This window comes from Fusarium subglutinans (genome assembly GCF_013396075.1).
Source record: "Fusarium subglutinans strain NRRL 66333 chromosome Unknown NRRL66333_c0000001, whole genome shotgun sequence".
In the NCBI taxonomy this organism is placed as follows: domain Eukaryota; kingdom Fungi; phylum Ascomycota; class Sordariomycetes; order Hypocreales; family Nectriaceae; genus Fusarium; species Fusarium subglutinans.
Window position 1 is genome coordinate 315,567 of NW_023502064.1, and position 18,698 is coordinate 334,264.

An 18,698-nucleotide genomic window follows, 5' to 3' on the forward strand; every position below is an offset into this window, starting at 1 on the left:
ATGAACGCTATTCGAAGGGCATCCCTCACCAAGCCCGAGGAGGCTGGCAAGGCATGGCCTGCTATCGCCATCGGCTTGTTTGTCGCCTTTGGTGGTGTTCTCTACGGGTAGGCCAACACTGCTTTCTCGCCTGGAGTCCTCATCGTGAGGTTAACAAATCGCAGTTATGACACAGGTACCATCTCTGGTATTCTAGCCATGCCCTACTGGCAGCGACTCTTCAGCACCGGCTACACAGACGCCAAGGGCAACCCCAACATCACAACCGGCCAAGAGTCCAGCATCGTCTCCATCCTCTCAGCCGGCACATTCTTCGGCGCCCTCTCCTCCCCCTTCATGACTGACTCCATCGGCCGTCGTCCCGGTCTCATGATCGCCACTTGGGTCTTCAATCTCGGTGTTGCCCTCCAAACTGCTGCTACTTCTATCCCCATGTTCCTGGCTGGTCGTTTCTTCGCCGGTTTTGGTGTCGGTCAAATCTCCGCTATTAGTAAGTTCACCACCACCACCACCACCAAATTACAAGCTTTCAGAGTTCCAGTCTAACATGCCCACCCTAGTCCCCCTGTACCAGTCTGAGACAGCACCAAAGTGGATTCGAGGTGCCATCGTCGGTTCGTACCAATGGGCCATCACCATCGGTCTCCTCCTCGCCGCCATCGTAAACAACGCGACAGGCAAGCGTAACGACACAGGCTCATACCGTATCCCCATCGCCGTTCAGTTCGCCTACTCCCTTGTCCTCTTCGGTGGCATGCTCATCCTCCCTGAAACACCTCGATTCCTCATCAAGAAAGACCGCCATGATGATGCTTCTAAGGCTCTCTCCAAGATCCGCCGTCTAAGTCCTGATCACCCTGCTGTGCAGGCTGAGCTCAGCGAGATCAAGGCGAACCACGACCATGAAATGAGCCTCGGAACAGCTTCTTACATTGACTGCTTCAAGCCTCCTATTCTTAAGCGCCAGTTCACTGGTTGTGCTCTCCAGGCTCTTCAGCAACTCACTGGTATCAACTTCATCGTAAGTTTTCTCGCTTCGCTATCTCGTGGTTATGAGACATAGCTAACAAACAAACTTCAGTTCTACTATGGTACCAAGTACTTTGAGAACTCGGGTATCTCCAGCGGATTCATCATTTCCATGATCACATCAGCCATCAATGTCGCTTCCACTATCCCTGGAATGTATGCCATTGACAAGTGGGGTCGTCGTCCTCTTCTCCTCTGGGGTGCTATCGGCATGTGTGTCTCTCAGTTCATCGTCGCCATGTCTGGTACCTTCTCCACCGGCCAGGACAGCGATGGAGTCATCTTTGTTAAGAGCTTGGCTGGTCAAAAGGCTGCCGTCTCTTTCGTCTGTATCTACATCTTCTTCTTTGCCTCAACATGGGGTCCCCTGGCCTGGGTTGTCACTGGTGAGATCTTCCCTCTCCAGACCCGAGCCAAGTCCCTTAGTATGACCACTGCCACCAACTGGCTCTTCAACTGGGCCATCGCCTACTCGACCCCTTACCTCGTCGACTACGGTTCTGGCAAGGCCAACCTCCAGTCCAAGATCTTCTTTATCTGGTTTGCCTGCTGTTTCCTGTGCATCGCCTTCGTCTACTTCTTCATCTACGAGACCAAGGGTCTGTCCCTCGAGGAGGTTGACCAGCTCTACGATGAAGTTTCCGTTGCCCGAAAGTCCATTGGCTGGAAGCCTCAAGAGACTTGGCAGCACCGCAACAGCGTTGCTGGAGCTGGCGGCAAGATGTTCAACGAGGGTCACGAGCAGGGTGAGGTTTCTCACACCGAGAAGAATGATGTCTAGAGAGAAGAATCTTGTATGATATTGATTGATGAGGAAGATGTTGGTTGTGTTACAGAATTTGGAAGTTCTGCTGTCGGTAGACTACGATTATGAGATGAAATAAATAAGTAGCTGATATCCATGAATTTATTGTTTTGGTTCAAGTAGTCTCTGTCAATTTGAAGCCTTATGTGACATATGATAAGCTTTGGATACAGATCGATGTTAGTAAAAGGCATCCAATCGCTTCTGTTTTCTCACCCTATACCTACCTGGTGGGATGCTCAGGCGAAGAACTCCCAGGCGGGTCCCGTCCTATAGTACTCCCGCACCCACTGTAATCCACTGAAGCACTAAAACATCCGCATTTCCATCAACACGTGTCAAACGAACCCGCGATATCTTCATCCTTAACCTCATCTCATCCTCCCTCCACCCACAGTCGCTCATTTCTCCTCAACCACCAAAATGTCCCCCTCCGCTGAAAAAGAAAGCCCTCCAGCGCCTTCAATGATCAAGGGCGCTTCCCTCCTCATCATCCTCCAACTCGCCTCCCGCCTCATAACCTTCATCGCCAACCAACTCCTCCTGCGGTATCTCACAGCACCGCTACTAGGTCTCTCAACTCAACTTGAGGTGTACTACCTCTCAGTTCTCTTCTTCGCACGCGAAAGTCTTCGCGTTGCTATTCAACGGCGAGACTCGGGGTCCCAGGCTAAAGAGGAGAGTCAAGCTGTGGTGAATCTGGGATATCTCGCCATTGGGCTAGGAAGCTTTGTCAGTCTTGGGTTGGGGTGGATGTATCTTGCTTACGCAAATGAGATTACGCTTGCTACGCCGTATCTGGTTGAGTCGTTGTATCTCTATGGGTTTGCGGCTATGGTGGAGTTGCTGTCGGAGCCGTGCTTTGTTCTCATGCAGACGAGGCTGCAGTTTGGGACACGAGCTGCTGCTGAGGCGATTGCTACGTTTTTGAGATGTATCGTTGTGTTTGGCTCTGCTGTTTGGGCTTCCAAGCACAATGATATCGGAGTTCTGCCTTTCGCCCTTGGTCAGATTACCTATGGTGTCTCACTACTCCTCGTCTACCTAATCTCAGGATATCGTCTCGCCTCATCAATCGGCTTCTCACTGCTTCCTAGAACAATAAACTCGAAGGACAATCGCTTCTGGGCCTCCATGTTTGACCGATCAACGATTGGTCTCGCAGGAAGCATGATGGCCCAGAGCGTGGTCAAGCACCTCCTCACCCAAGGCGACACATTTCTCATCTCCTTTCTCGCATCCGCCAGCGTCCAAGGCGCATACGCTCTGGCAAACAACTACGGCAGTCTCCTTGCTCGTCTTCTCTTCCAACCTGTTGAGGAAAGTAGCCGAAGTTACTTTTCTCGCTTGCTGTCATCTGTAACACCTGTCAAACCAGGCGGCAAGCCAGTTCAGGAAGTGACAGAAGCGAAGCAGAACCTACAAACTCTTCTCCGCCTGTACATCCTTTTGACCTCAATCATCATTAGTCTTGGACCTTTTGCCGCTCCGCCTCTTCTGGCTATTGTGGCAGGCAAGCAGTGGGCTGGATCAGGGGCAGGTGATGTGCTTGCAACATATTGTTTCTACATTCCCTTCATGGGTCTTAACGGTCTCACAGAATCATTCGTGGCGTCAGTCGCTACAGAGGCCGAAGTCCACATCCAATCTGTTTGGATGGGTGCATTCTCTGTCATCTTCGCAGCCTCTGCTTTCCTCTTTATGAGAATATACCCTCTCGGCGCTATTGGTCTCGTGCTAGCCAACATCATCAACATGGGGTGTCGTATCATCTGGAGCGGAGCATTCATCAAGCGCTTCTTCAAAAGACACGGAACCGACTTCAAGATCAAATCACTTATTCCCGAGAGCACACTCGGCGTCGCAATCGCTACAGCTATCCTCCTCAAGCAACTAAAAGTCGTAGACAACGCAGATCAACCGATCAAATCTCTCGTCAAGATCGCTGGCTCCGCTATCCCATTATTGCTTCTAATGTACGTCTACAAAATTCCAAATGCAAACTTTTTGAAAACAACATCTAATCAACGCAGCCTGGTCCTCGAGCGCCATTTTATCCTCGAGTGTCTAAACTCGGTCCGCGGTCGCAAAGCCGCAAAACAATAGTGCTCCCCATAATAGTTGTAATTCTCTTAATCAAATGTGATCTTGGTCGACTTGGCGTTCATGTCGACGTCCTTGAAGAAAGCGCCGTACATGTCGTGAGCCTTCTTCTTAACGGTGGTACCGAACTTGAGGAGATCTTCGGGTACGGGCTGGTTGGCACCTCGGAGAATGTTGACGAGTCTGAATATGTAAGTATGCATTCATTTGCGGATACATCAGGTACTTACGAGCCAGAGTGCGACTTATCCTCAACGGTAAAGAAGGTGATAGCCTCACCAGTCTTGCCGGCACGGCCAGTTCGGCCAATACGGTGGACGTAATCCTCAATGGTCAATGGGAACTAGGCAAATTAGCGAATGTTAGGGTGGCGATCTGGGTTGACATACTGTAACGTTGATAACGAGCTTAACCTCAGGGATATCGAGACCACGAGCAGCGACATCAGTAGCAACAAGAACAGGAGTGGCTCCAGACTTGAAAGCCTCAAGACTCCTTGTTCGCTGCTCCTGTCGCAGATCACCGTGAATACCACCAACACGAATACCCTTTCGGGCCAAGGTATTCTCCACACGTGTAGCCTCCTTCTTGTACAGACAGAATACCAGGATACGGTCATTCTTATGCTTGCCCTGCTGGTGCTCCTTCAGAAGCTGAAACAGACGGAATTCCTTCTCTCTGGGCTCAAGAACCTCAACTCGCTGTGTGATTCTTGTGTTGGCTTGCAGCTCAACAGATCCATCAGCTGTCTCCTTACCGCCAGATCCAATGGCGATCTTGACAGGGCTGACCATGAAGGAAGAGGCGAGGGACTGGACGGATTGAGGCCATGTAGCTGTAAACATGAGTGTCTGGCGCTTCTCGCGAGGAAGGCAGGCACCCAGGATCTGCTTAATATCCTCCTCGAAACCCTTGTCAAGCATACGATCAGCCTCGTCGAGAACGGCGAAAGTAACTTGGCTAAGATCAACGGTTCCATCAGACATGAAGTCTTTAAGACGACCGGGAGTAGCGACAATAATGTCAGCGCCACATCGGAGGAGGTTTCGCTGATCATCCTTGGAAGCACCACCGTACAGACACACACACTTGAGCTTGTTCAGCGCAGCCACGGAAGCCATCTGCTCATAGGTCTGCATGGCAAGTTCTCGTGTAGGCGAAACAATGACGGCCTTGGTGCCCTTGTACTTGATATCGGAAACAGCTTCAACACAGGGAAGAGCGAAAGCCATGGTCTTTCCGGATCCTGTCTCAGCGACACCGATGACATCGCGGCCAGAGAGAGTGAAGGGCCATGAAGCGGACTGGATAGGTGTAGGGGCCTTGTAATTGGCGAATGGAGAGGGCTTCTTCTCGAGGAGGTTTGTGGCAGGGAGTTGGTGGAATTCCAGAACGGGGCGAAGAGTGACGGTCTCGGACTTGGGGTCGGTAATAGTGATCTGGTTCTTGGAGAGGAATTCGTCAATCTGGGCTTGAGGAACGTTGGAGAGGCTTGCGGTCTGGACGTAAGCAGCATCCGAAGATCCGTCGTCAGAAGATTCATAAGTGGCCTTGACCTTCTTCTCCTTTTTAGACTTCTTCTCCTTGGGAGCCTCCTCGACAACTTCTGTAGTCTCAGCAGACTCCTCAGCGGCCTTGGCCTTCTTGGCCTTCTTCTTTTCCTTCTTAGCCTTCTTTCGCTCAGCACGCTCGGCCTCGGAATCGCCAGTCTTGTCAGCAGGTGACTCCTGTTCTTCAGTCTTGCGCTTCTTGTCCTTCTTCTTGTCCTTGCGCTCCTTCTTCAGACGAGCCTTCTCGTCGTCGGTGACCTTGGTCTTCTTGGAAGGTCGGTCGACGACGGCATCCTCGCTATCAGCGAGGAGGTGCTTTGTAGCAGCCATTGTGAAAGATTATATCTGTTATTCGACCGAGGGGGAAGTTGTACGAATGGCGGTCGAGGGTATCGCAGAATGGCTGGGAACAAATTGCGACGTAAAAATGGGTGGGATGTTTTACAGAGCGAGCGCAAAAAATCTCTTATCGATAAGACAAAACCGTTCGCCTTCCAGTTTTGACCCACATTCCGCTGTCCCCGGGATGAGGTACGTACCCAAATTCCTTTATCGGAGGACCCTGAATTGAAGCATTTCTTTCAAGTCACTTCATACTCACTATATTATGCGTTAACAGCATTTCATGCTGTGATATTGAACTAATGCTTGTACGATACAATGCTTGTTTTTGTAGTCATCAAGCTGGGTTCACCGTTCAAGTAGTCGGCGACACGTGTGCCCTGTTGTGTCCTCGCTTTTCAACCCTTCAGGTTTAAACGACTTACAACATCTACAGTCTCATATGCGTAACGATCGTGTATGCTCCCTTCAAATCGGTACACGAATACCACAGGTGTCATACCTGCAGTGCTGTCACAAGACCTATCAAAATGCAAGTTGCCGTTCGGTTCTATCAAGTTGGGGATGGAGTTACCTCGATGCCTCACTCACCGGGCGATGTAACAGAGTCATGATTAGGCCATTTCTCATTGGCATTAGACCACCTTGGTTTACATGACATTTTTGTTTGTCATATTTAGTCCTAAGGAAGTCACGAAGTATCTCTTGTCCTCCTCTTTGCCAAAAGCTTCATAGTCTCTGTTGGACTACTTCATGATCGCCTTGGGCGTCGGTTGTGAGAGTTTGACTAGTATGTCTGTCTCATTCTTCAGATGACTATTCGAGAGTCCCAAATTGGTGTTTGAATGAGAGATGGCATACAAGTGTACGCCGGGCCCCAGCCACTATGGAGAATGAACTGTGTTCCCCATGTTTCGCACTGGTCTCTTTGGTGGCCCACGAGACTTCACCATGAATGTTAGGAGTGAGCCGCTTTGTTCTCTCGAGGGCTGTTCTGATGCCTATGGAGTCGGTATTCGAGCCGCATTTTATGCACAATGGCTTGGCTCCCTTCTGATGGAATACCTCTCTAAGGAGAACCTCGCAGATTTGCGGTTTATCAGTATATTTTCTTCAGCAGCCGCGTCTATATCTCTCGTCATCGGAGTCGCTTATAACTCCCTTGAGCCACTCGACATATACTTCTTACTTCTTCTGGCCATGGGTTTCTTCATATTTCAGATCCCATTAAACATCTGGCGTATCCTCACGAGATGTCAAGCTCACCTTGACCCGTTTCAGCTCTCAAAAGAGAGCCACGGACATTTCTACCATCTCATGAGTCTTACAGTACTCTCAGCTAACGTTTCAGTTGGAACCTGGTACTTCAAGACTTTTCTCCCTCAGCTCGACCGTGATTGCCGTGACCTGGTCTTTCTATTTGGCAAGGTCAGTCTGGAAAGTCAAGGGTATACCACAGCTGGGTCGGTATTCTTCATTGGGATTCTTGTCGCCATTGGCGGGCTTATCTTTTTGAACGCTTGTTGCACTTTCACCAAGTCGAGTTCGCGACATAGGAGAGCGAGGTGAGATCGTTCCAAGCTACTCAACTTCATGACTGAACATGTTCAGGTCGAGAAATACTTGGCGACTCAAAGTACTCCGCGGAATATCTGGCTTCATCGTCTTTACATTTTTGGTTCTATCGATCGAGCTTCCTATTAAGTGGAACCACATTCAAGGCGTCAACGACTTTACCACAGTCGCACAGTTACTGCCCCTTATGCTCACCATTGGAATATTCCTACGATCTTGGGCTGTTTATGCCAGCGGAGCCAAGGTTACCTCGGGAGGACGAAGGCGACGCAGACCTCCTTCAACTTCCACTTCCTCTTCATCGACATCTACATCTACATCGACCGCATCAAGTGGCAACTCTTCTCAAGTCATAGGATATTATTATATGTACCCTACTGATCACAATGATGAGGAAGATCCCCAATACGACCACGATGATTACTATGACTATTATAACGATTACAATAACAACTACAACTACAACTATTCAAACACAGCCGAGGGGGATGAAACCCAGATTCAGTGGCCACAAGGAGTTCATTTCTCACGTTGGTAAATTGACAATAAATACATCTTTATCGCACAATCAAGGTGAAGCTCGGTGACCTCGGTGAACCCCGCCGCACAGACCCTTGAGACCCTTCCACCCCGCAACCGCAAGTAAACAAACCACCAGTTCCCAAACTCAGCCCGTCACAACCGCCAGCCGATACCCTTTCATTCCAATTGATACTGCAGTAGCACCGAAAATGTCGTCAAAGGAAACCTCCAAGAGCAAGGACAAGGATAAGTCCAAGGTCCATAAGCTGTCCCTCAAAGGCAGCGCTCGTCTTGTCGCTGAATTTGTATGTTGGAACAAGCTGATTTCCTACTTGGGCGAGAGTTTGCTAACCGTTGGGATTTGCAGTTCCAATATTCTATTCACAGCATTCTGTACGCGAACCTGCGCTTTACCGGTCGATGGATGTTATTAACAATATGACAGCTTCCAACGAGGTGTCTATCCTGCCGAGGACTTTACAGTGTACGTTTGTTGCGACCGATTCTCTCGAGCATCAACTGACAACCTCTAGCGTCAAGAAATATGGCCTCAACATGCTGGGTAAACCCACGGCCTCTCTCCTCACGATGCGACCCTTGCGACTAACACCATCCAGTCTCGGCCGATGACCAAGTAAAAGCCTACATCAAAAAGATCATGTCCCAGCTCGACAAATGGATGGTCGGCGGCAAGATCTCCAAGCTCGTCATCGTCATCACAGACAAAGACACAGGCGAGCACGTCGAGCGCTGGCAATTCGACGTACGCCTTTCCGTCCTCCCTACCTCTACAAACTCTCTAACATGGACAGGTCCAAATCTTCCAACCCGTCAAGAAATCCAAGTCCTCCAAATCCTCCTCCAAATCCCAAGAAAACGCCGCTCCCGCTGGTTCCGCACCCACAGCCCCCGAAAAGACAGAAACAGAGATCCAAGCCGAGATCGCAGCTATTTTCCGACAAATCACCGCATCTGTTACGTTCCTGCCTCAGCTCAGCGGCGATTGCACATTCAACGTCCTCGTTTACGCTGATGCGGATAGTGAGGTTCCTGTTGAGTGGGGTGATTCGGATGCGAAAGAGATTGAGAATGGAGAAAAGGTGCAACTAAGGGGTTTCAGCACGGCGAATCACCGTGTTGACACTTTGGTCAGCTATCGATTTACGGATTAAGCTGGAGAATTTTGAGTGTATCATGGAGGGAAAGAGATGGATGAGTTGCTTTTGGTGGATTTCGGCATAACTCAGGCATGATTTATCTTGAGAGGCGTTACAAGGCGCCTTGGGGACTTTATTTGTCCATATTCAATATTCAACGGTCATGATGGATTTGTACGATACGTATCAGGATATCTTGTGATCTATTCTTCGCAGACATAATATCCCAGTCACTTCTACATGGCGTGTCTCGTCTGCTTTTCTAATGCCCGGATACCAAATCATGGCAGCGTGAACCATAGCTGCCATCGTCTCTTCAACCTCGCGCCATTCACCATCTTATGCAACCGGCCTATCTTCAAATTCAACTGCGCCTCGCCCATTGCTATACAGTTGGTAGCCTCAATTAGACTCGCTTGAAAAAGTACACATACGCAAACTTGCGCATCTCATCAACATCATGAGCTTCAACGACCTTCTCATCATTGAAGAGCACCCAAGTTGGAACGTTAGCATCTCCCAAAGCCTTGCGGATGAAAGCAACGTAATGTCTGTAACTAGTTAGCATGCCTATGTGCTGCAGTTGCGTAGAAATACTTACCCAGCATGAATACTTGTACCCTTGTGGCACACAATTGATCGAAGTTGGAAAGTAGCGGGTAAATCGGCACTTCCAGCAGGTTCCTTCGGAGCAGCTGCAGCTGCTTCGGCGGGAGCATCATCATCAAATGTTCCTTGGTCGTCAGGATGGCTAAACAGCCACTCAACAGCCCGCTCAACATCGCCGCCTGTCTCCTTCAGTGCCTTCTTGGCTTGAGGGGCACCGAACCCCATAGCTCCAAGCATCTCGATTTTCTCAGGGTCAGCGGTGTTGGCGCCACCACTTTGAGCACCAAGATCGAGGGGCTCATCAATGTCGGGGTCCTCCATGTGTCCGAACAACCATTCCATCGCGGCATTGGCGTCGGAGTTTCCGGTGGCGTGAAGAGCACGCTCGCAACGGTTGCGGGGGAAGCCCATGGCTTCGAGCTGAGCGAGGGCGGCAGCATCGGGTTCGAAAGCGGGAGCTTTGACCTCAGGCTCGTCCGGCAGTTGTTCCTCTCCGGGCTGCAGTCCCTTAGATAGATACTCGTCCAGGTTGAAGGGCTCGTCCGGTACAAGGACAGGAACATCAACCTTAATAGGAACCCAATTGACGACAGTCATCTTTCGTGCGTTGACGACCAGGGTATCGGGGAATGTCTTGAACAACGATCGCTTGGTAAAGCCATCCTTGCTTCCACAAGCAGAGCAAGTCAGCTCAACCTTCTCTGCTCCTGTGAAGTTATCGAGACACTCCTTGAGTGACACGGGCTTGTAAGCATCTGGGCCCTCTGAACCCTCCTCACGAGGTAGCTTTTCCAGGGGAACGTCGATGAAAATGTTGTCTTGCTCGTTGCTGCTGTACCGCACCTTGTGGCATCCCAGACATTGGAGTCTTTGTTCGAGAACGAAGCGGAAGGGTTGTGTAGGGTCCTTTCCATCGGGATGAGGAGATCGAGTGATGAGCTTGAATAAGTGCTGGAGAAATTCGAGTGCATCCTGCTGTCGCATTGTAGAAAATTCTTCATGTCCTCGGCCGATGAGGTGCTTGAGCATGGCTGGCGCAATACCCTTCTGGTGTGTGATTCCCTCTGCAGCAACATCAGCGTCAGGTTTAGAGTATCGTCCAGACAAAAGTCCATCTGCTGTCTTTCGGAGTTGAGTCTCAATATCCGCAGCTGGTTCGGGCACAATCGGCAGATCGTCATTGGGTCGGAAGTATCTTTCCTGGAATGACGGCATGTCAAACAGACACTGGATGATACTGGCAAGGTAGCAGCTGTTTCCGAGGTTTTTCAAGCCAGTCAGACCAGGACCAAACAGAGGCTTGAGCTCCTTTCCGTCTTCCGTTGTCATGCTGAAGTCCCACTTGAGATTCTGCTCGATCTGCATCTCAGTCAAGCTCTTTTCCGTCTTCTGACGCTCCGCCAACACGATGCCCCAGTGGTTCAGGTGTTCGCCCAGGTTGTCGTCGACTCGTTCGTCGTCACACTTGTAGCAGTAAATATCGGCGGTTCCCTCGGGCGTGATAGATCCCAGTTTGACAGCGACGCCATGACCGGACTCGTTCGCGTGAGCGAGAGCATGTGAGTTTCCGTCTACGCCACCCATCTGCTTACGGCCACATCCTAGGTTGCCACACTCAATACACAGCCAAAGGTTCTCCGCTAGGTCGCAAGCGTAGCAGTGACTCAAGTCGTTTTGCTCGATCTTCTTGGCGGGTGCTTGCTGAAGCATCAAGATATGCTCGCAGCTGGTCAGCTCCTGTTCCCATGCCTTGACCTCTTCCTTTCGAGAAAATGTGTTCGCCTTGAGAATACCGTCAACCATAGGTGCAAGCTTGGGATGTGTTCGGTCGAGTTCGGTATTACAGTCGAGGCATTTGACGGTCAGCGCTGTATCATATCGGTCCTCCTCGGTTTCGGCGGCGATAGCTAGCTTGGACATCTTGGCGGGTGGTTCGTCTCGTTCGACAATCTTTCTTGTGCGGCGGATATTGAGAGCGAGGGGATGCTGGGTCAGCGCATAGTGAAGTCTATCATGGTTACGGTCGCCAGCGCATCCTCCGTTGAAACACTGGAGGCAGACATCGAGTCCAGCAGGATCGTCCTGTTCAACTTGGTCAGCAAGCTAAGCTTCGAGGATTCCAATGGTTCGGCGCTCAGCAAGTGGGAGTCCTACGATGGAGTCGAAACATTGAGTACAATCTTCGCGATAGACGGACTGAGAAGGGTTAGGGGGTGTCAGCCCTACAGTACAGTTAGTCTATAGGGCTCTAATGAGGTTGACCGCGAGCTTGTCGCAACTATCATGACTGGTGGCCGATCAAATGGCGGGGTCAATTTTGAGGATTCACGTACCGATCAAGTCGAGATGCTGGCAAGCCATGATGGGCAGATTTTGGCTTTGCTTGCTCTTTTTACAATTCAAGGTTTTTCCAGGACGAAAAAGAAGATTGAAATACTGTGTGTAGAAGGTTGATGTGGAATCAAATTCGAGTTGAAATCAGCGCTGGAGTTGAAAGCTTCAGGTACTTTAGTGATAGGCGGCACACGTCACTGGAGCTTAGGTTGCCTGGGAAAGGCGGCGGGGCATTCCACCAGCCACTCAACCCGTTTGGTGGCGCTGTGGCGTTGTTCCTTTGATGATTCCATCCAAGGTCCAGGTTCAGACTTTTGATGATTCCATATGACAGCGGTAATTCTGATGTGTCTTGACTGGTTGGTGTCTGTTGCGACCTCCTTTGTCTCGGAAAATGACATGTTGATAGGTCAAAACGTTGCATTCAGTGATGGTGTTTCGTGATTGGCACTAGCTATTCCACAGGCTTGAAAGCGCCTTGCAAGTCTCACAAACAACTCTAGCAGAGAAGCCAGACGTTATACAACATGGTCTGGGCTTAGGTACCAATGATACAAGCTAGGGGCTTGAATTTAAGTATTCCCACAACCTGGGACTCAAAGTGGGCAGTTCGTTCTTTCACATGGTAGCACCAGAGAGCCTACCCTAAAGTCACTGATTGAGCTACAAAACAGACCTCATTCAAACTTAACTCCTCCCCATTCTCTGATTGTAGAAGCAACCACCAGTAAGATTAACACACAGCAAAATGTTGAAACACGATTCTACAATTATCCTGGAGCCATCAAAATATAGCAAGTGTATATCCTCTCAATACTCGGGATGGTCGCGAGACAAAAGTTCATCTGGCCAGATGTAGTGCCCTTGGATCCGTCACGTATCACTACCTATTTTGCAACGACTTGACGTCCTGGTCCAAGAATTGGGAATTGCCAACAACCGTGGAGCACATATCCTGCCCATCTATAGAGAGGCTCTTGCTTCTCATTGTTCATATCGTCGTCCACTGCATGGTCCATCGCTTGCGCGGCGACCTGCATCGCTTTGGCAAGATTCACTAAGCGGCTGCCGCTGGCTCTTGGTATATTGCCATCTGCGGTGGTGCTCTGTTTAGTGAACGAGTCGAAGAACAATTTCGAAAACGTCGACCCGTGTCCATCGTCAATTTTCCACAGCGTCGATACAGTTGAACTGGCCCCAGAACACATCAGTGCAGGGACAAGTCCCAAGACTTCGTCTCCAAGAGGTGCCTTCACGAGGCCTCCTTGGCACGCTATCATGTTGACATGTGTGCCTGGCAAGACACGGATGTCGAATATTTCGCGGGCTGTCAAGCTCTCAACCTTGGGTTGCCCCTCTGATGGCGCGCCCAGCATGGGAAACTCGACCTGGTGATCCAGAGGATCTGTCGATCCCCAGCCGCAATGAGTGTGCAGATGAAGGAGACGAGACTCGGCAGTCGCTTTCAAGAACTTCTCCTTGGAGCCGGTCTGGTCGATCATTGGAATTGTGCCGAACCGACCGGCTAGTTTCCGGATGCTGGTGCGTCCAGCTTCATACCTCTTGGAGTGGGATTCTGGAATGCCTGATATGAATTTGGGGTTGATAGGCTCCGGGGATTCTCGAGCTAATCCTGTAGCCGCGAAGCAGGAGCGCAGAAGTGACTGGCTGTGTGTGTAAACGACGGGATTCCGGTGTATCAGCGCTTGATGTCCTCCAATCGCAAGTGCGTGAAGCGGAAGCCGGTGGAGAGCAGAGGATGGACACAGGACAATGAGATCACCCTTCTTAGCATGGCGGGAAAGCGGCGCAATGAGGCCACCTAGCATGCTATCGAATGCTTTGCGTGCATCTTGGGTGTCGAGATTCTCCTCTTGTATATGTTTGAAGTTTTCTGGGATAAGATATGTTTTAAGCCAAGTATTCACATCTTCTACTCTTGTAGTCAACATATCCATGGTAAGTTTTGCACTCCTGTTTCCTTTGGATCGCTTCTTAACTGTGAGCAGCAACAGTCTATCGGTGTCCCCGGTGAAATATGGAGGGAGGTGGAACCAGTCAACCAGGACAATGCTTGTACCGCTCTGGGCTGTGATTCTGGCCATATCAGACAAATGGAACGGCTGGGCCTCTCTCAAGTCGAGGAGTTGCCTCAACAAATCGTGTGTCTCTCTCATAGTTCGACGATGCGTGTCTAGCTGCCGGCGCAGGTTGAACTTGGCCATCCCCTGAGCCTCCTTGATACGCTGTTCTATCTCCAGCATCTCGTCGTAACCGCGTGCAGCTTCAGGACACGCCTTGATCTTATCCACCATCTCAGGTGGATCAGTCATACGCACCCCGATGGTCCGCGCCAGTGAACGTGCTTTGTACTTCTGCACCCACTGCCATATCTTTGTGATAGTCTAATCAGACGGCTCACCTGGGGCCGCGAGAAGCAATTCGATAGCTGTGAGGATTGTAAATGCATTTGCATTGGATGCGGTGATGCTCTGTCGGTGTGTGATGCCTTCTAGGCCTGCACTTGAGGAGGCATGGAGCTCGCTCAACGAAAATATCTCATCGGCCTCATCGGCTTGACTAATTCCTCTATTGCGGAGCTCGTGGACTTTTGCCTCAGCATAGACTGAGAGAGAAGGAATTTCGTTCTCTGCCTCTTTGCGACTATTGTCTACTGTTCCACCTCTGGTATTGCTGGAGCCCGCTGCTTGCTGCTCTAATTGTCTTATTCGTCTGATCATGAACATGCAGATTTGCGCTCCAGATCGCTGGTGAAGAGCCACCCGAACCAGGTCTTTGTTTCGACGAAACTCAGCCAGAGCACGGTCGTTGTATATCTGAGCATTTGAAAGTCGTTCTCCTGATTCAGCACTGGTAAAATCCGCCGAGTAGTCAAGTGGCGCCATGTATGTGAGTGCCACTTGGGCTAGCCAACTGCCCTTATTACCTGGAAACTTGTCCCGGATGATCTGAGGGAGGCTTTCTTCGAGCTCGAGTAGACTCTTGAGCTCGGAGAGACGAAGGTCCCAGAGCTGGAGATCAGAAAAGTGCATCTGCCTCCCGAATCTAAGCATGACCAAACAGAACAATCGACGGTTCTTTTGATGCATAGGGGGTTTGCCGAGCCATGCACAGAGTCGCGTGTACCGTTCTTCTGTGGCCTCACAGATATCAGTGGCTTTGGGGAAGACGATAGCTTTCAATGCGACTTCCGTCATGCCTGTGAACTCTTCAAGGGCAGAGTTTCCAGTGGTGATATCTTCGAGCAGCCATACCAGAACCAGCTGAATGGACATTTCTTGTATTTTTGCCTGATCCCCAATGGCATCGCTCCAGCCCCAGAAGAATGTCTCCTCCCCATCATCGCCCTGAAACTGATGCTGGGGATCTGGCTGCACAGAAGAAGTGGTGTTCCTTTTAGTGGGAGCGCGGTAGCCCTGCCTCGAATGCATCCAATTGCCTACCGATGGCGCGGATGTCTCCAATTTACTGGCCTTCTCGTCCACCCTGCCGGCTTCATCATGCCGACGAAGACTTCGCAGGAGTGATGCCTGACTCCCAAGGAGCAACGCCTTTACCACCGGGGCTTTGAAGTGCGGATACTCCTTCAAGAAGTCATCAACCCAGTCCAGAGCCTTGTCGCGATCAATAAGGCTCGCGAGGGCAACGGAGTTAAGATCAACATGATGGTGCACTAGATCACAAATGTCCTCCGATACCGTCTGGTCATACGTATCGAGGCGCCTCTGCACGTCAAAATACGTGGTCCTGAACAATTCCATTCCTGTGACCTCGTAATATTTCCTGGACAGATCTGCAGCCGCCGCTAAGCAATAGCCAGTCTTCGTGCCGTCAACAGCTTCCATGTGAGTGGCCAGCTGCTCTGTTCGGTCTAATTTGTCGATAGGGTCGTCGATGCATGAAAGCCTCTCGTACGCCATTGCTTGCATATGCGGTGTGGCCTCCTTGTTTCTGATGCCAAAGTCATTGCAGAACCTCTGGAAAGCCGCCTCAGATCTGTCGAATTCCTCAGCAGCGCTCTCTGACGCTTGTAGCTGAATATGTGTGGTCGCCCACTGAAGACGAACCACCGCCTCGATGTAGTCCCGACCCCGACTCGGAGGGATGTTTGCTACAGCCTCCAGAAACTCGTCAACCACAGGGCCTCGGTCTTCTGGTGGCGTACGGTTCAGCTCCACGCGGAACAAGGCATTGGCTTCGTTGAGCATGCCTCGCTGTGTCAGAGAGCGCCTTAGTAGTTGTAGTCCACCCCAGGGGATCCTCCCACCTGAAGCGTCTGTCCTGTCATGTAACGGGATGTGCTCTGCCTCTGTATTATTGTGTTTCGAATAGAGCCTGGTGAACAGGCTCGCGATGACATATCGGCGAATACAACCTGCCTAAGCACGACGTTAGGTCGGTCGTCATATCAAGTTTGGGGGTTTTGGGACAGCTGCCGTACCTGGATATCAGTATAATTCGCTACAGGTACTCCATCAAGCCAACGCTGTGTCCTTTTAATCTCTTCATTTGACGAGTTCACATCACCTCGATGTCTCGTTCCGAGCATGGCCCACGTCAAAAGCATGAGTCGATGTTCGGGTGATTCGAGGTCTTCTTTGGCTTCTCGCAGCTTCAAAAGCTCTAAGTCTAGGATCCGCCATGCTCGGCCCCATTTGCCTGCCTCCAACTCGAGGTCGGCATGCTCAACGGCGACAACCGGAACTGCTGCAAAAGACCTGAGCTCATTGTCAAATATTGCTCTGGCTTCGTTTGCGAGTCCTGACATCTTGAGCTAGATGGCACGCTCGAGCTGTTTGACGGCCTCCGAGGGCAATGAGCTGTATAGGGAGGTATATATCCCCCAGTAGTGAGGAGATATTGACATCTCACTCACCTGTTCCAATGGTACATCCATTTTGAAGGTTTGACTTTTGAGTAATGTTCGAAACGCTTAATTCGGATCAGAGCAAGCGAGAACGGTGTATAAGATAAGAATCGAGGTAATGCTTTGAGTACTTGTGTCGACTCTTACAACAAGGCCCTAGCAATCGTATTATATTATCCCTTCCGTACTATCTCTCCCCGTCGCTTACTTTCCGGTTTGCAGCTTTGTCTAACGTCCGCTTTTTCAGCTCGTTTCAGCTTCGTTCGAATTTGGGAGTTGAGGGGAAGTCACATTGTTCCTATTGGACGGTATCAATCAATAGCGTCCAGTGTGATGCGCGAGATAAAGCAATGAATGTGCAGGACAAGGATGTGCAGGACGACTTAGATTTCGCGAGATACGTTGCAGTCGCTTTTACGCGCCGGTGGCGTGAGGGTCTAGATTCAGGAGTCGGATTCTAGAGCGCGCAATGAAACGTTGTGTTGCAGTGAGGCTGAGTGCTTATAGTATATATTTTGGGGTATGCGTGTTGATTCAACACCAGATTCCACGGCTGATGCTATGCGAACCTGAAGACATTTTATGTTCAGTAATATTGTTCAACATACACCAGCCCTTTGCCCAAGAACTTCATTCCCACTTACACACAATAAGCGCCTCCATTGGTCTGGGTATAATGGCGGAATTACCTGGCGATTCGAAATCACCAATCCCGTCGTCTGTGTTTGATAGCGACGCTGATGAAACCAAATTCACATCCGCAGTCCTTCTGCCATTGACTGTGTCGATCGATGATGATGGCGCAGGACAGCTCTCAGCACCGCAGACAAACACCCCGGCTGAGCTCTCGGAGCCACGACAGATTATATCGTCTGGAGACTCATCTAAATTCCTCCAAGCTGAGCTTGGGCGACCTGTTTTCGCAGGAACCTACTTCGATGAGCCTGCGTATCTTGTGCAGCTGTGATTGCACTTGTCAATGTCAAGCGGAAATCGAAGCTGGCTCAGTCGTATCCAAACCGTTGATATTCATGTTCTTGTAGAAGATGCACCAAGAGATGATACACAGAACGCTTCAGATGATTCTGATAGCAGTGACAGTGATTACGAAGAGGAGGAATTTCTGCACCCAGCAATCGTCAAGGCATTCCCTAGTCCCAGTGGTTGGGAGGGTACACCACAGTCCGCTGAGGTGACACTCACACACGGAGTCGGCTTGCAAGTAGGCTACACTCCTGCTTCCGCCCCCTACAACATTGGGGAGTCACGCACCTGGACGAAGACCGGAGCCGTCAAGGTCAGGGTAGCACACAAAGGCCCCGGACAGAACAAATTGCATGTCCGGGTTGAAGAGAGCTCCGTGGACGAGGCTGGAGTGCCGAAATACTTGGTAGTACCTTTTATCATCGGCCACCGGTCCCGTCGCTTCCGTATACGTGTCGGTATCCACGCGCGCTTTGGCTTCTGGCGGGGAAAGCTGGCTGAAGTTGTGCCAATTCTCGGTCGTGCTGATGAGCCTTTGTTCTTTGACCCGTTGGTGATGAGCCGGGCTATGGAAAAGGGACGAAGAGGTGTCAACGGGGAGAAGGTCGTTGAGTGGCGCGGTGCGCTGGATAAAGTTGCTCTGCAGGAGTACTCGTCGCTGATTGATAAGAATGCTACTCACGCGTGACAGTAACATACTGCGAAGGGTAGTTTTGAACTTCAAAGCCAGGAAACCAGGGAGATAGCCGCCTCAATAGATGTGTTGTAAGGGCTAGTAAATGAGCCCTGCCTACTAAGTG

At 50.5% G+C, this 18,698-nt stretch overlaps 7 protein-coding genes across 7 annotated transcripts; 4 read left to right on the forward strand and 3 right to left on the reverse strand.

Annotated features, from left to right (window-relative positions):
• On the forward strand, positions 1 to 1,810 carry FSUBG_108 (RCO3-glucose transporter; the record flags this gene model as incomplete). Its single annotated transcript, XM_036675414.1, has 4 exons — positions 1 to 107; positions 165 to 490; positions 561 to 1,021; positions 1,082 to 1,810. The coding sequence occupies 4 exons, from the start codon at positions 1 to 3 to the stop codon at positions 1,808 to 1,810; spliced, it is 1,623 nt and encodes a 540-aa protein (XP_036544246.1).
• Positions 1,811 to 2,257: 447 nt separating this feature from the next.
• On the forward strand, positions 2,258 to 3,940 carry FSUBG_109 (oligosaccharidyl-lipid flippase; the record flags this gene model as incomplete). The annotated part of the gene is made up of 2 exons (XM_036675525.1): positions 2,258 to 3,810; positions 3,868 to 3,940. The coding sequence occupies 2 exons, from the start codon at positions 2,258 to 2,260 to the stop codon at positions 3,938 to 3,940; spliced, it is 1,626 nt and encodes a 541-aa protein (XP_036544247.1).
• A 26-nt stretch (positions 3,941 to 3,966) lies between these two features.
• Positions 3,967 to 5,817, reverse strand: FSUBG_110 (ATP-dependent RNA helicase DBP3; the record flags this gene model as incomplete). Its single annotated transcript, XM_036675635.1, has 3 exons — positions 3,967 to 4,120; positions 4,168 to 4,280; positions 4,327 to 5,817. The coding sequence occupies 3 exons, from the start codon at positions 5,815 to 5,817 to the stop codon at positions 3,967 to 3,969; spliced, it is 1,758 nt and encodes a 585-aa protein (XP_036544248.1).
• A 963-nt stretch (positions 5,818 to 6,780) lies between these two features.
• Positions 6,781 to 9,098, forward strand: FSUBG_111 (mitotic spindle assembly checkpoint MAD2; the record flags this gene model as incomplete). The annotated part of the gene is made up of 8 exons (XM_036675746.1): positions 6,781 to 7,394; positions 7,441 to 7,938; positions 8,063 to 8,231; positions 8,294 to 8,319; positions 8,372 to 8,410; positions 8,460 to 8,488; positions 8,544 to 8,689; positions 8,739 to 9,098. The coding sequence occupies 8 exons, from the start codon at positions 6,781 to 6,783 to the stop codon at positions 9,096 to 9,098; spliced, it is 1,881 nt and encodes a 626-aa protein (XP_036544249.1).
• A 324-nt stretch (positions 9,099 to 9,422) lies between these two features.
• Positions 9,423 to 12,053, reverse strand: FSUBG_112 (ubiquitin thiolesterase; the record flags this gene model as incomplete). Its single annotated transcript, XM_036675856.1, has 5 exons — positions 9,423 to 9,468; positions 9,518 to 9,634; positions 9,685 to 11,774; positions 11,847 to 11,914; positions 12,026 to 12,053. The coding sequence occupies 5 exons, from the start codon at positions 12,051 to 12,053 to the stop codon at positions 9,423 to 9,425; spliced, it is 2,349 nt and encodes a 782-aa protein (XP_036544250.1).
• Positions 12,054 to 12,913: 860 nt separating this feature from the next.
• FSUBG_113 (uncharacterized protein) lies at positions 12,914 to 16,815 on the reverse strand (the record flags this gene model as incomplete). The annotated part of the gene is made up of 3 exons (XM_036675967.1): positions 12,914 to 14,391; positions 14,449 to 16,426; positions 16,489 to 16,815. 3 exons carry the CDS (start codon positions 16,813 to 16,815, stop codon positions 12,914 to 12,916), a joined length of 3,783 nt encoding a protein of 1,260 aa, XP_036544251.1.
• Positions 16,816 to 17,590: 775 nt separating this feature from the next.
• On the forward strand, positions 17,591 to 18,586 carry FSUBG_114 (uncharacterized protein; the record flags this gene model as incomplete). The annotated part of the gene is made up of 2 exons (XM_036676077.1): positions 17,591 to 17,877; positions 17,923 to 18,586. 2 exons carry the CDS (start codon positions 17,591 to 17,593, stop codon positions 18,584 to 18,586), a joined length of 951 nt encoding a protein of 316 aa, XP_036544252.1.
• Between the last annotated feature and the right edge of the window lie 112 nt (positions 18,587 to 18,698).